Below are 16,281 nucleotides of genomic sequence, written 5' to 3'. Positions count from 1 at the left end.
GTTGAAGAGGGGTACATAGGTATTCTGATAGAACCAGTAAGTGCTGATATGCATGCACACAATTAACAAAAAGACCTGTAAGTGTGATCCATGTTAAGTGCCTTAAGAAATACTTAAGAAGATGTGTATTCTAGTTCATATACAGAGCATAGTTTTAGTGTATGTTCTTTCACAAAAAGGCTGAAATACACCATGGATACATTCCTCGTCACATAGCAGAAGTCTCATCACATAAACACTCAAGAAGTATGAGATAGCTTGGAAGTCCTTTTTTGGTAAACATGATTTTCCTCTTGTTCTTTTGGGTGTTATCCAAGGCTTTAATGCAGCAGAAAATTCAATGATATGCCAATTGAGGTGGAGACAGCTGCTTTGGTCTTCTTTCACTGTGCTCTGTATATGAAAATATGAGAAAGTGTTAAAAAGATTATTGATCTAGTAATGGTATATAAAAAGAGCAAGCCATTATGTCTCCCATTGTTATTTTATCAAGTGTTTCACCTCATTATGTTACATAATGAAGATATGCAATGCCATTGTAATTGCTAATAGCATTTGATTCACTAATGCTGTATTCTTTGTAGTTGAGAAACATTTTCCATTATAGCAGGTTCTCTTGGGTGAAAAAATCACTGTGTGTATGATTTGATGGCATTCAGTAGTGTTATAAATGAAAACTAGTATTAAAATATAAATTAATGGAAAAAAGTCTTAATTCAATGATTAAATGTCAAAGCAGATATATAAGTAAATCATACATAGGAGATATAATTGTTAAGAAACAAATATCACAGCCTTGGGTGATCCCTATGTCACAGCTTCCATGTTCACTTGTCATCCAAATGCTTTAATTTCCCATATACTCCAAGCATATACAATATACTTTTCTTTCCTTTGGTGTCACTGGTCCCCAAAAAGTGTCATTTAGTGTCAGATTTGTCCACCGCAATGTCACGGTCCAGATAAAAATCGCTGATCGTCACCATTACCAAAAATATGTAGCAGAATACAAATTGGCCTAAATGAAGATGATTACATTTTTTTATTTTTTTTACTGGATATGTTTTATAGCAGAAAGTAAACAATATTGTTTTTTTTTTTGAAATTTTTTTTGTTTTTTAACACAAACGTAAAAACTGCAGAGGTTATCAAAAGAAAGCTCTATTTGTGGGGGAAAAGGACATCAATTTTATTTGGATACAGTTTCGCATGACCACGCAATTGTCATTTAAAGTAACACAGTGGCGTATCGCAGAAAATTACCTGATCAGGAAGAGGGTAAAACCTTCCAAACTCTGAAGTGGTTATTAGCAGAGTTTAACCTCCCTGGCGGTATGATTAGTTCTGGTTTTAGGTGCTGAAAGCGGTACAATTATTTTGCATGGAAATTTGGCGTTTTATATTGTAGTCCTGTAATTCTTAGGAATAACTCTCTTAAATCTGTTCAAACCAGAGTCTAGCAGACATCCCGGGTATGATAAAGTTTATAATATAATAAATAATAATAAAAATTATTCAATAATGTAATCAAATCCTAAAACACTGAAAAAGGGACACTTTCTGGTTGCTATGGACAATCTCCAAATTTCAGGCAGAAAAAACAGTATTTATAATATAAAAGTGCATGCAGGGCATTGCACAGACCACTAGGGACAAAGGGGGTGTGTAATTTTTTTATACAGTACTGTAATCTGTAAGATTACAGTACTGTGTGTGTTTTGTGTCTTTTTACTTTTTTGAATTTGGCGCTGATCTCCCCTCCCGTGCGCCATAACGTTGCAGGGAACGGGGCTCGGCGGCATTTGGGCACTGTGTCAATGGAACGGAGGACAGCTCGATCACACAGCGCGGAGGACATCGCTGGATCCAAGGGACAAGGTAAGTAACTTATCCGTGTCCTCCCTGTATCCAGCGATGCGATCCTGAGTTTGGCTCGGGGTTACCGCTCGTGGAATTAAAATCCCAACCCGAGCCAGACTCGGGATAACCGCTAGGGAGGTTAACAACCTTTTATGATATAGGCACATATATAAATTAGAGGTTTGTATATAGTTAGAGAGACATAGAAATGGAGAAAACTCCGTTTTGAAATTCAACTATCCGATGTGTATCAAAACCTCCTCTAACTTTACTATGCATTTATGTTTATTTGTAATAATCTTGAGTTTGATTAAGAAAATCTTCATAGGTCTATTGTCTAAGTAAGACCTGCTTGCACACAATATCGCACTTGCTTGAAGAGATCAATAGCGAAATAAGATGTTTCATATTTGAAGCCAATAATGTTTAGCCAATCAAAACTTCTTGTATTTTGAATATCAGTAATTAGTTTTTGGCTACATATTAAATGTTTTGTATTTGTTGAAGATGTTATTTATATAGTTATGCTACTTTTTCATTAAATGAACACAATTTTCCTTTTATATTATTTATTTTTAATCCAGGAAGGGGAAAACATATTTTACCTAGCCATTGAGGACATAGACACGGACACAGAACTTCTCATTGGGTACTTGGACAGTGATATGGAGGAGGCTGAGGAAGAAAACAAAGACGTTGTCAGTGTAGTCTCCAAAGAAGAGGAAGAGAGTGTTAAAGAGGCCCCACTACCTCCTGGGGAGAAAACTGAAACAGGTGAATGCCACATACATGAAGTCTTTATTATTCATAGAGTCCAGTGATCTATAGTATAGTAATAGCAGTGGGGAACATGGCAGTAAGCTACACAAGGCACAAGAGATCATACTTGTAGGAAGAACTATTTAGACACTTCATGCTTCATGCTAAACAAACTGTGCATTTTCTATACCCAGGCCATATATATGTGATTAGCAATCATTTCCTCATGCAGCATTTTGCCAATGTAATGTAAAACATTATGTTATCAATATTACCTAAACATACATGCAAAAAATCATTTCAGTCATATATTTATCTGCAATGAAATATGAACTTACCTGATAGTTAACCAATGCACATGGTACTTCTTTTGCTGCAAACACTTTATATATCTGACATGCTCTCACAACCAATTAAACCTAAACTCAAGACTAATATAAAGGACTATTTTATGTATTTTATGTATTCTTAAGAAAAAATACAAAAAGTTATGTATTTTTGAAAGTGACTAGTATGGGTACCTGAATTTAAATTCGTAGCTGCCTCTTGTATACCCCTGTACGGCAATACTCGGACTAGCAGAGGAAGGGCAGCACTAGCACCAATGAAGTGCGCTACACAAACATGTGCTGACAAGGAATATCCTGACAGGAGAGATTGAGTGAACAGAGGGATGAGCTCATCAGTCTGCTGCTGCTCCTTAACTGCCCAGTTATAGGCTGGGGTGAGCTCAGTGCCAGATTCAGACCTTGGGAGGCCCATGCCATTTCAACTTCGGGGGCCCCTCAACATAGAAATTTAATTATATGACAAATAAAAAAGTGAACTGGAATGATAAACTGCATTTGCTCTAAAAAATGTAAGTTAGGTTCCAAAGAAGAAATGGAGAAAACCAACTGGTTACGAGTCGACTTCACTACTATACTCAGTGCAAGACATGTAAGAAAGGAAGATCCTCTACTCTCTGCCAATTTCGTCTGACACTCTGCTATCTCATAGACTGAATTCCAATCCAGGGCCATGCATATCCCAAATTCAACCAATCTCATAATTTCCAGTAAAACTTGTTAAGAAAACTTTACTCTATTCGAGATTGCGAATTTTGGTTTGCCCCTTGACCCAATCAGGGGCAAGCGGGGGAGTGAGCTTCTCTCTCATGTTTCTTACTGTGATAAAGCAATGCTGATAATTAACTTAATGCTCACATGACAAGGTCGGGGCTGTTGCCTGGCATTTTCCAACATATTTTCCCTTGTCCCACCCACTTGTCTCTCGTAAACAAGACAATACATTTGGTAACACAATCATGTTAAAACAAACCTCTTGAATAGTAAAAAAAAAAATATATATATATATATATATATATATATATATATATATATATATATATAATCCAATAGTAAAATAATATGAGAGGTTAAAATGTAAAACATAGGGCGGAAGCCCTCATCCCTTTTTTTGCCTTCACTGTTCCGTATCCTGACAAATACACGCTTTAATTTTTCTAATGATAATTTTATGATTTTTACATTTTTTTATAACAAAGTCTGGAGCCCCCTTTGACAGTTGGACCTAGGGCAGTTGTCTCTTTTGCCCCTTTATAAATCCAGCATTGGGTGAGGCGGTGACATAACTACTGTATAGCTTAACTGCAACAGTGGAAAAGAGGCCACCACTTGGCTCTGTTGTTTAGCAAATCTGTGTAAATTTCAGGACTGGCTGGCCAAATTCACAGATGGTTTGGTAGGTAAAACTACCCCCATTTATATAATTCAGTTGTGCACTTAGCTGCTTGCCTGGCATCCAGCACTTAAAAAAAAAAAAAAAAAAAATCATCCTTTTATGTATATTTTCTTAATTTCTGTATAAAAACTTACAGTTATTTTGTATTTTGTTAACATTACAGAACACTGTAATCATAAAGATGACCATGACTGCCCGCTTTGTGAATCCAGCTTTCCCAGTCATGAGATTCTTGCTGAACATCTTCAAGCTCTGCATCAGAAACCAAGTGAGGAAAAGGAGTTTAAATGCAGAAATTGTGGGAAAAAATTCCCTGTGAAACAGGCTCTTCAAAGACAGTGAGTTCTTAATCTTATCAAATTTTGCACATTTATCTTCTCTTGCCAACTTAAGCGTGAATATCCATCATTCAGGTCCCTCTGATATGTTTTTTTAATAACCGGAATATATTTTCAAAGGGTAAAAACCACGAACTGCCTTGAAAACATCAAAATCAGTATCGCTTCAGTGAGTGAATGACCTGCACCCAATCTTCACATCCTTCTACCCTGATTTTTAGCTCCCGAAACCTAGTCTATTCCACACAGTAGGTCAAGGTCTATAGACAAGATGGGGGTACATGTGGCAGCATAGGCAGCACAAAGCCAGGCAACAAATGAAGGAGAATACAGTAAGGTGCAAGTAAAGCCTTTACTTGTGAGGTATAACACCAAAGGTGCTTGAGGGCTGTACATGGACTCTATTATCAAGGTAGCTTGTCACCTTCAGAAAGAGGACTCTGTGAAGCCCCAAAATGCTGTTGGCATTATGCCTCACAAGTTAATCAATAGTTTACTTGAGCCTTATTTCATTTGTTATTTTGAATACCTGATTATGTCCATAAGCTGCAGTAGTGGGTGGGGCATGCCTCAAGCAGAAGGCAAACACAGCCAGGTACTCCTAGTAAGAACAGTGGTGCTGGAGGCTGTACACTGCATGCAGGCCATATAGTACAATGTTACTGTTATTGAAAAAGCATTTATTTTCTGTTTGCATAGAAGCCCAAGCCAGGCAGACTGAATGAATAGTAGTAAAAGCATCCTTTAATGGCTAGTACTCATAGGCCGAATGTCAGGTTACATACTGCTGCCGGTCTGACAGCTTGGCCGGCTTCTGCCAAAGAAGCATGACCAAAAAAGGTCTGCCGATCAGCTCCCAATCATCGCTCTCAGCCAATAACCACTTTTTCTCTAGATGTAAAGAGTGTCCCCTTGTCCTTTGTTGTTAATGTGAACAACTTTGCACCAAGTTTACTATATGGACCATTTATGTATTGGTACTCGGTGATCACATCCCCTTTAATGCCTCTTTTGAAGGGAGAATAAATTAAGTTCAGCCACTCATTCCTTATTTCCGAGGTCCTCTATGCCTCTTATCAGTTTAGTCGCCTTTCTCTGCAATCTTTCTAATTCCCCAATATCCTTTTGTGAACTGGTGCCTAAAACTCAAACTGCATATTCCAGATGAGGTTTCAAATGATGCACAATACAAGCTGAATAGATATCAGGGTGTTTATTCTGATAACTGTCCAGCATGCCACTATTTTCTCTTGTAAGCTATTTAATGATGTACAATATCTTCATTGTTTTTTAATAATACAATGAAAACATAATTTATAAAGTATTAAGTATAGTGATCTATAGTAACCAAAAAAACTATTTCTTAAGTCTCCAGGAATATGAAATATGTTTGGTTTGGTTACTGTACTTTATTCAGTAACTTTGCTCCTTGGACTTCTATAGGCAAAGGCTGAGCTCACCTTTAACAAAAAATCAATAAATGCACATATTGTTGCAGGTAAAAAAAAAATGTATTTATTATTTTTGCCTACAGGAGCCAAGTATTTCACCTGCAATCAGCAGATTGTGTGTGCACTGTCAGGCTCCTGCACACTCTCCCTCCAGCTTTCTGCACATACCTCTGTATAGGTGTTTAGTTTTAAAGCTGGAGGGAGTAAGAATGGACTATGGGCATACTGATCAGCATGCTTGCAGTCTATTGAAACTATAAATCCATATGCCGCATCAGATCACTGTGAATGCAAGATGTGGCTGTGCCGCGGGGGATTGGGGGGAGGGTGCTGAACATGGTAAATGTTACTCTCTAAATAAGGGTGCAGTGGTGGCCGGTGCTTTTAAGGGGGGGGGTGGGGTGTCAAACAGAACTGGCCCCCTCACTCCTGCCATCCACCTCCCCCTCATCTCTCGATAGCCGCTTCGCTCGCCCGTAGCTCGCCAGCCCTGAACTTACCCCATCCAGGTTGCGGCTTCCCCCCTGCATCTCCTCCTGAGTCCCGGCAGTCACTTCTCCTACCAGCCAATGGGGTCTTAGGGCTTCTGGCCAATTGGGTTTTAGGACTCCTGGCCAATCGGGCTTCCTGATTGGCTGGGAGGAGAAACAGGAAAACAGCGAATATTAATTTGCTAATGTCACACAAGTGGGTGGCCTCCTGCGCCCTGAGCCCACTCCTTTGAAGACAATTAGAGCCCTAGGCTCTAATCATGTGCTTCAAAAATAAAAACCTTTGACCCATGCGCTCCTTATGAGCAGCCACCACTGTAAGTGTGTAAAATGCAACATGTTCAATAGGTGAACTTATCCTTTAATCACCTTGTTTCTTTTTTTCTGGTTAGTGATATTTTCATTAAATAGTGTATTCGTTGTGGGCAATTAATGTTTCTAAAAACAACTTTTTCTGGAATAGTGTACACTGCACACAGGGTTGCAAAGAAAGCGCAAGCTTTGTTTTTTGGGCAATGCAGTGTGCAGTGTTCCCTAATCCATAGTAACCAATTGGAGTTGATTTACTAAAGTCAAAGAGACTGTGCACTTTGCAAGTGCAGTTACAGTCTGCAAGAACAATTGCTCTAGAGCTTAGTAAATGAGGTGAAGCTTCACTTTGCAAAATAATACCCAATCACATGCAAGGAAAATAATTAAAAAAAACAGCATTTTTGCTTGGATGCTATCATTGATATTTGTATTGTCTTATTAGTTAAACCCAAACTGTTCTCCAAGCTATAGAGGTCACCTGTATAGCATTTGTAAAGCACACAAAAGAGTCCAAGGAGATATGTAACATTTTTACTCTGGTTTGCCTGTTGTAATTGATACTTTTGTATCATACTTTATTTTAGCATTATGACATTTTGTAGCCTCGGTACACACATTGAAAAGAATATGCAGTAATATACATGTTGCTACCTGCTTTAAAATGATTAACACATCTGAATTATGCGGGTGTTTTTTTTTTTTTATACTGTATATGGTGGTTGGATTCTAGCTCTGCTATTGTCTTGGTAATTCAAACAACTGTTGAAAATGATTTGCTGTCTTGCACACATATTTAGCTACTTAAGTATACAATTCAAATGTATTGTTTACAAAAACCTTACATTTGGTTTTTGGTCAGATAATCTTATGTTCACTTATTTTTTTTTTTCCTATTTACATCACCCCATATGTAAATCTTTCTGCTCCCTCTCTTTTACTACATTGTATTATCTATTCTCATGTGTGCTTTCTCTTTCACTGTTTATGTTTCTTCACATATCCAATAAGGTTCCAGTACTGCCTGTCATTTGAAAGGTCATGTACCATACATGCACCAGTAATTTCATCCTAGTGTATCCCTATATGTTTGTATTGTGTTATTTCTCCTCACACCTTTCCTCATGTTTTAGTAAGAGGGGGATGGAACAGTATGAGACACTTATCTGCAGATATATTCGATCTCTGTATACACTGGCTGCTGACTAATTTTATCTATTATGATTGTTTAGGGAATTTATAAGAAGAAAGGTTTATGAAATAACATTTAGTATATTGCATCCCATTGGGCACAAGAACACGTTGAGATTTGATAATTATAATTACCAACACGTTTCCAATAAAAGCCCACAGTAGGTTGATTTGTTAGTTAATAACCCACTAAAGTTTATATGGGCGCTCCCAATGGACAGTGGGTATTTATGAAAACATGTTGTCTGGGCGACTAAATAATGCAGTTCAAGCTGCTAAAAAAATATTTATTTTCTTAATTTTTACCCTCCAGCATAGTCGTAAGTCCTTTATGTGGTTCACCATTTACACCACTTACTGTGCAATGTAATATTCCTGTCACATGAATTCACAATGGTACTAGGTCTAGTTTTCATACAGTAGGAGGAATCCAATGTATAACCAAAAAGAACATGTATACATTATAATGATAACAACCATTGTGGAGACTGAACCCAGGACTTCAGTGAGCCTCTGTGCCCTTTAAGGACAGCATTTCACATATGTGTCTTTTAGATATATTTCTTAGATACAAGTTACACCATTCTAGATGTTCCCATTTGCATATAGCTAACCTGGAAAAGAGCACCTATATTCAATTGTCAGTAATTGCTACTGCGCTAGATTCATGAAATAATTGACATGTAGCATTTCCTGGGGATGTGTAGGATGTATTGTTGTGTTGGATACAGCATGTTGCTGCTGTGTTTGCAGACGCTAAATTGTTCTCTTTTCTTCAGTGTACTTCAATGTTCAGAAAATATCATCTCCGGAGACACTTCAGGGACTTATCAGTGTTCCGTTTGCAATACCTCCTTCGGCTCAGCGTTGAGGTTTTGTGTTTGAATTACTGAACTGCTGTCTTATTTCTGGCTTCCCTTTTGCATGCCCACTTTCAAGCTTCCTAGTCTTCTTTTTGACATCTAACCAAGAAAAAAGAAGTACTTCTTTATCTTCTATATAGGTAATGCACGAGTTAACTAAAGACCTTTCTATAAAGCATGCACAAAAATTTTACAGTCGCCCATATTATGTATTTATTCTTGAATTATATTGTTTGATTTATCTATTTCAGTTTTGAACAGCACAAAGAGGCATGCAAAGGTGATGTGAGATTTATATGTAAGGCTGATAGCTGTGGGAAAAGGTTTAGAAGCAAAGATACACTGAAAAAGCACAAGGAAAATGTGCATACAGGTATGTTAACAATATGTGCTAGATGTTTAAAGAGACCTTGGCACCATCTTAAAATTTTCAGCTGCAATGAAAGAAAAAAAAATGTAAATGCTTACTTGTGCTCTTTTTTTCATAGCCCTCTCTTCATATGGGAGAGGCCCAGCTCATCTGTCTCTCCCCTCACCTCCCTACATACCTTTTCATGTAAGTGACGGTGAATGACCAAAGGGGCATGCTATAGAGTATCTCTTAAGTGACAACCCTGAGTCTGTTGGGGCTGCTGACATCATATCCAAGATGGTGGTGCCCAGCAGCATTCCAAGGGCCTTTGGATGTCTTAACAAGGGAGGCTTTTACAGGTAAAAGAAATATGCATAAAATACTTTGAATGGACATATAATCATTTTTGGAAAGATTATTCTTGAAAGAAAATGTTGGTGTCATTAAAATCAAGACATGTCCATTGATGAAGTACCTTATGTTAATTGTACAATACAGCACACAGCACAGGCAGCATATTCAAACACCATGGGTTATACCTTCAGGTGATTGGACAATGGCAAGCTTTCTAAAACACATCCCTTTTGGTGTCTCCCCTATAACCCTACCCCACTCTGTCAATCCTCAGTTGTGTGCTAGCTGCTGATGTTGATGGACCTCTTCTAATTCAGGGAGAAATCAGCTTCACCAGTTGATTATTTTTCTTTATTATTTTCTTCAAATTCTCTAATCAACACAGATGCAGTATATCCGGATTGGTGCATCCGGTAAAGCCTTGGGAGCCACGCCTGGACCTGGCTCTGTGGGGACAGCCTGCAATGACACTTTGGGCACGAGATCATGCATGGGCACTCACCCCTTGGCACTTGGTGCAATGAGTCAGCTGCAGGGTACTACACAAACCCAGAGCAGTGGTCCCTCTAAATAGAACCCAGTCTCTGAAGATTGATTTTTTGTTTTTAGTGTTGGTTCGATTGATTGCTGACAATATTTTGTAATTTAATTTTTATTTCTTTTCATATGCATTTATGTATTTATGGTTGATGTAATATTGGTTTGATTTTACACTAGAGGACAAATAGTGCCACGCCTTGTGTTAATCAAATTCCAGTGAACACAAATGACAGCATAGCAGCTCACAAGACTCCCATTTTAAAAATTTTTATATTTCCTGCTAAATTTTGCTATGAAGATTTGTTATAGGATGGTCTATACCGGCGTTACCGCTTACTCCTTCTGGACACGCTTACCTATTTCTTACACTGTACTTCATGAGTACCCCCCAGGGGAATAACCTTACTTGGAGCTTTGGCTGGGACCAGAAAATTCAAAATCGCAGGCAAACATTCACCCTACATGAAGGCCTGCACAACACTCTTTGGAGTGACAATGTGTCCCTTGCAGCAGAGCAGGAACTGGTCTTAATCTCAGTCTCAGCATCCAATTCTAGTTCTATTTCAGCCACACTAAAAGCGGGCTATTCAACAAAAGCAGAATTTTCGCCATCAATGTCACAGGTTCTCGGATATATTACAGCCTTAATTAGGTCATCTTTGTCAAGGGCTCAGAAAGGCCCCACTTATTCTCCTACTCCTGTTTTTTTCAGATCCTTATATCCTTGTCCTAGAAGCAGGCACAGAAGGGAATGAAGAGGATATGGAGGAAGAACTGGACGTGCTGAGGAAGATTTTTCTTCCCGGGACTGCCGTTATGTTGAAGAGGCGAGCTTCACGCAATGTGCTTGCTAGTGTTGAAAAGCTCATTGCCTTGGTTCACAAAAGCCTTGGCATTGTGCAACTTGACTCTCCTCTGTCTCGCTATGCCCCTTTGGGTACAAAGAGACCTACAAAATCCTGCAAAACATTCCCTGTTCATAGACAGATGGAATGTGCAGTCTAAAAGATTGAGTCACTCCTGAAAGGATTTTCACTCCCCCCAAATCTTTGCTAAACTCTATCCAGTGGAAAAAGAGTTTCCAAAGAAGAGGGCTATTCCTGTAGTTGGATCTTGATGTCTCTGTCCTGTACAAACTTCGTACTGTACCTATTGAAGTTCCTTCCTATTGATGTTCCTTTTTTCAGAGATCCTGCAGATAGAAAGTTAGAGATGATGCTAAAGACTCTGTTTAATCTTGCAGGCCCAGCTCTTAACTTTTACATGCTAAGATAAAATGTCAATTTTAGAGTTTATTGTCACTTTAACCACTTCAGCCCCAGAAGATTTTACTCCCTTTTTGACCAGAACACTTTTTGTGATTCGGCACTGTATCATTTTAACTGGCAATTGCGCGGTCCTGCGACGTTGCACCCAAACAAATATGATGTCCTTTTTTCCCACAAATAGAGCTTTTTTATTTTTTCCTCAGTTTAAGCCGGTATGTATTCTTTTACATATTTTTGGTAAAAAAATTGCAATAAGCGTATATTAGTGGAACAAACAAAAAATGGGAAAATACTGGCAGATTCGGCAGATTAAGTGGCATATGTTGTGAGCCTTTACATGCTTTCTTCTGGTAAGCGTGCATTTGTATTGGTGATCAGCACAGTGTGTTGGTGAAGGAGGTTTGCATGGTGTATCGATATCTACCTAAGGAGTCACTCTTCTCATTCAACATACCTTTGAGTGGACTATTGCACTTTTGGCTTTGGGCACTTTTTTGGTTACGTTAGTGTTTACTTTATTGTGTTTTATCACTGTCATAATTTAATATTATCTATTTAATCACTGTCATATTTTAGTATTATTTATTAATTTGATTAATATATATTCACTTATTATTTAAATATTTATTAATTTAATATTATGTATTCAATCACTGATATATTTTAGTTTATTCGATTAATATATATTCACGTATTATTGTAATATTTATTATTTTGATCCATATTCACTTATTATTCAGATATTTATGTATTTGATTATTTTATTTTTATTTTCATTCACTAATTAAATATTTATTAATTTGTATATTGTTCAGATATTTTTTCACCCTTATCACTTTCATAATTTTTTACAAGAGTATCTATGAGTTGTGTATGATAATTATTTATTTATTCAATTAGTATTTATTTATTTATATATTTTTTTCATATGCTGATGAATTATATGGTAAAGCATTTATCCTTATGGTGATGTTCTGTACGTTGCAGTAACATTAGTCACTTAATACAGTTGAGTGGGAGTAGTTAAATAAGCGTATATTGATTGGTTTGCACAAAAGTTATAGCGTCTACAAAATAGGGGATAGTTTTATGGTATTTTTATTATTCATTTTTTTTTTTACTAGTAATGGTGACGATTTGTGATTTTGGCGGACACATTGGACAATTTTGACACATTTTTGGGACCATTGGCATTAATACAGCGATCAATGCTATAAAAATGCATTAATTACTGTAAAAATGTCACTGTCGGTGAAGGGGTTAACACTAGGAGGCGATCGAGGGGTTAATGTGTTCCCTAGTGTGTGTTCTAACTGAATGGGGGAGGGGACTGTGCAGGGGGGGGGGGGTAAACAGATCGCTGTTCTTACTCTGTATGTACTCTGTTCTCCCCTCAGAAAACCGGTTTATACACACAGATCCCAGTTCTCCGTATGTCAGCGGCGATTGTGGGAGCCCGTCGGTGATCGTGACCGCCGGGCACTCACATAGCATCATTTCACCCAGCCATGCCAATCTGCCACAGTACAAATGCAGCGGCTGGTCAGCAAGTGGTTAATATAGGGGGGTCAGCAATGCCAAGAGTTGGTGAAAGCAGGAGTCCAATTCCATTCTGAAAATCATCTGGATTATTCTCCTGGAGCTCCCGCAGCAAAGGCATATGACATAATTAATTGGTCATGATTCATAAAGCCAACAATTTTTGGTCCAATAAATCCTCCTCCTCCTTTTCCTGGACTGGACTTGGGTCAAAGAAATAACTCCAAGGCCAATAATAAAAAACACGTTCTCTCCTCGGATTCCACAACATGTCTGGTTGACGAACGGCCGCTCAGAAATGAACTAAGCATGAAATGAAAAGCGCAAAATAAAAAGCACAAATTAACACTCACCAAACTTCTACTAACACAAAATTAGCAGAAGGAGCCAAAAGGGTGGCGCTATAGAGCTGAAAAACTAGGTAGGACGTCACTACGTTAGTTTTTGTTGGCCGGCAATTCCTTGCAGTTTGAATGCAAGACAAAATCCAGGCACACGTCTTTGGACAAAAGTCTGAGGTTTTGTCTGCGGAAAATCCGATCATGTGCCCGAGGCTTTAGAGGAACTGCAAGTTGTTACAAAACCCATTGGGGTTGATTTAGTAAAACTTGGGAGTGCAAAATCTGGTACAGCAGTACATGGTAGCCTATCAGCTTATAACTTCCGCTTGTTCAATTAAGCTTTGAAAAGAAGAAAGGTAACAGCGCTCTCTGCAGGGACAACTCAATCCATACACCAGGTCCACTCACAAGTGCCAAGGCTCAATGTGTCCCAACACACTCCAATGCAACAGTAGTAGGAAGATCTGGCAACACTGTAATCCTTGAAGTGTTGTTTATTGGTACATCAGAGTTACAATAAAACAAAGAATCTGACGCGTTTCGGCAGTAGCCTTAGTCTTAGCTGGTTCAATTAAGCTTTGACAAAAAAAAATCTGAAAGCTGATTGGTTTCCCTGCACAGCTGAACTAGATTTTCCACACTCTCCAGTTTTAGTAAATCAACCCTATTGCATCCCAATACAGTTGCATTATGAATGTAACATGATCACGAATCAACATTACTATGCAGGCTTTACTGCAAATGGATACATTGATTGATTTTTCAGAAAAATAACATTTTATGCAGATGATATGTAACAATATATGGCATCTCTCATTCTCATTGTCTTGGTTTACTAAACTAAAAATTTTAAAAAATCTGATAATGTGTACTTTCCACAAGATTCTAGAATTTTCAAGTAGCTGCTTATTCTTATTTTGAAGTCTTGCAGCAAACTTGTGAGCTGGTAAGACATTTGAAACATTGCTGGTAGGTTCATATGGCAGGCACACGTAGATGCCTGTATGCATGGTTGGTTAAATTTCAAACCTAGGACATTCAGATTGCAAACAGTGCATGTGGCCCATTGCCTACGCTTGCTAACTCTGTAACCTCCTCCCCAGGCACACTTTCAGTCTTTTAAAGTCTTCAATTGTCAATGCTTTTGAAAATTAGGACCTAGCACTTTAAGTCTGAGGAAGCAATGAATAAATCAGGCAATGGGGTAAATGGTAAAATGACAGTGTGCAGTAATGTGTTATTGCCAGTTGTAGAGACTACTGTATCTTCCAGGTTCTTACGGCTAGTACCTTGAGGATGTGCAAGCGCTTCAAGAACCAAGAATAGACAGCCTTCCCCCTATTGATGCATCATGGCGCATGCACAGTAGAGTACCTTGAGGGCTCCTGGGTTGTGTGGTGTGGGTATCCTGGGAAGCTGCAGGCTACTGCATACATCAGTCTTGCTTGTGTGAGAATCCAGGTAGTGTGTGTGTGTGTGTGTGTGTGTGTGTGTGTGTGTGTGTGTGTGTGTGTGTGTGTGTGTGTGTGTGTGCGTGTGTGTGAGGGGGGTTCCTTGTAAAAAGCAATATATAGAAAAAAAAAGTCAGATTGCGAGAGAGGAAGTTAACAGGGATGAGATTACAAAAGGAAGGTGGAGAGTTTGTTTTAAATTGGTAAATGTTCATATATTGCAAAGGATGGTGGGTAGATGAGACAATACTTGCATTTTACGTCTTTATTGTGTATTTACTTGTTTGTGACTTTTCACTCCTTTAAGGACAGACCTCATAAAATATAAAGCTTCCAATTAGTTTTAGCTTACATAAGCAAACACTCTGATGATTATTTAGATGTGTCACAAAAAATGATTGACCAAATACTACAGTGCCTTGCGAAAGTATTCGGCCCCCTTGAACTTTTCAACCTTTTGCCACATTTCAGGCTTCAAACATAAAGATATAAAATTTTTATTTTTTGTGAAGAATCACCAAGTGGGACACAATTGTGAAGTGGAACGAAATCTATTGGATTTTTGAAACTTTTTTAACTAATAAAAAAATGAAAAGTGGGCCGTGCAAAATTATAATACTTTGCAGAGCCACCTTTTGCTGCGATTACAGCTGCAAGTCGCTTGGGGTATGTCTCTATCAGTTTTGCACATCGAGAGACTGAAATTCTTGCCCATTCTTCCTTGCAAAACAGCTCGAGCTCAGTGAGGTTGGATGGAGAGCGTTTGTGAACAGCAGTTTTTAGCTCTTTCCACAGATTCTCGATTGGATTCAGGTCTGGACTTTGACTTGGCCATTCTAACACCTGGATACGTTTATTTGTGAACCATTCCTTTGTAGATTTTGCTGTATGTTTGGGATCATTGTCTTGTTGGAAGATAAATCTCCATCCCAGTTTCAGGTCTTTTGCAGACTCCAACAGGTTTTCATCCAGAATGGTCCTGTATTTGGCTGCATCCATCTTCCCCTCAATTTTATCCATCTTCCCTGTCCCTGCTGAAGAAAAGCAGACCCAAACCATGATGCTGCCACCACCATGTTTGACAGTGGGGATGGTGTGTTGAGGGTGATGAGCTGTGTTGCTTTTACGCCAAACATATCGTTTTGCATTGTGGGCAAAAAGTTCGATTTTGGTTTTATCTGACCAGAGCACCTTCTTCCACATGTTTGGTGTGTCTCCCAAGTGGCTTGTGGCAAACTTTAGACAAGACTTTTTATGGATATCTTTGAGAAATGGCTTTCTTCTTGTCACTCTTCCATAAAGGCCAGATTTGTGCAGTGTACGACTGATTGTTGTCCTATGGACAGACTCTCCCACCTCAGCTCTAGTTCTCTCCAGTTCATCCAGAGTGATCATGGGCCTCTTGGCTGCATCTCTGATCAGTCTTCTCCT

The 16,281-nt window shown here is 38.4% G+C and overlaps 1 protein-coding gene across 1 annotated transcript in view; it reads left to right on the top strand.

The window, feature by feature from the left end:
- The window catches only part of PRDM5 (PR/SET domain 5), a 292,222-nt gene that overhangs the window by 43,298 nt on the left and 232,643 nt on the right, over positions 1 to 16,281 (top strand). The window contains exons 4-7 of the mRNA XM_077476830.1: positions 2,445 to 2,634; positions 4,526 to 4,700; positions 8,922 to 9,014; positions 9,257 to 9,378. Coding sequence (XP_077332956.1) covers positions 2,445 to 2,634; positions 4,526 to 4,700; positions 8,922 to 9,014; positions 9,257 to 9,378 — 580 coding nt within the window. The remainder of the gene's footprint in view (positions 1 to 2,444; positions 2,635 to 4,525; positions 4,701 to 8,921; positions 9,015 to 9,256; positions 9,379 to 16,281) is intronic.

This window comes from Lithobates pipiens, unplaced genomic scaffold (genome assembly GCF_037356315.1).
Source record: "Lithobates pipiens isolate NorthernLeopardFrog02 unplaced genomic scaffold, aLitPip1_a1.2 Scaffold_13, whole genome shotgun sequence".
Taxonomy (NCBI): Eukaryota; Metazoa; Chordata; class Amphibia; order Anura; family Ranidae; genus Lithobates; species Lithobates pipiens.
The sequence above is the reverse complement of the archived record's forward strand: the minus strand, read 5'-3'. Positions and strand labels throughout refer to the sequence as shown.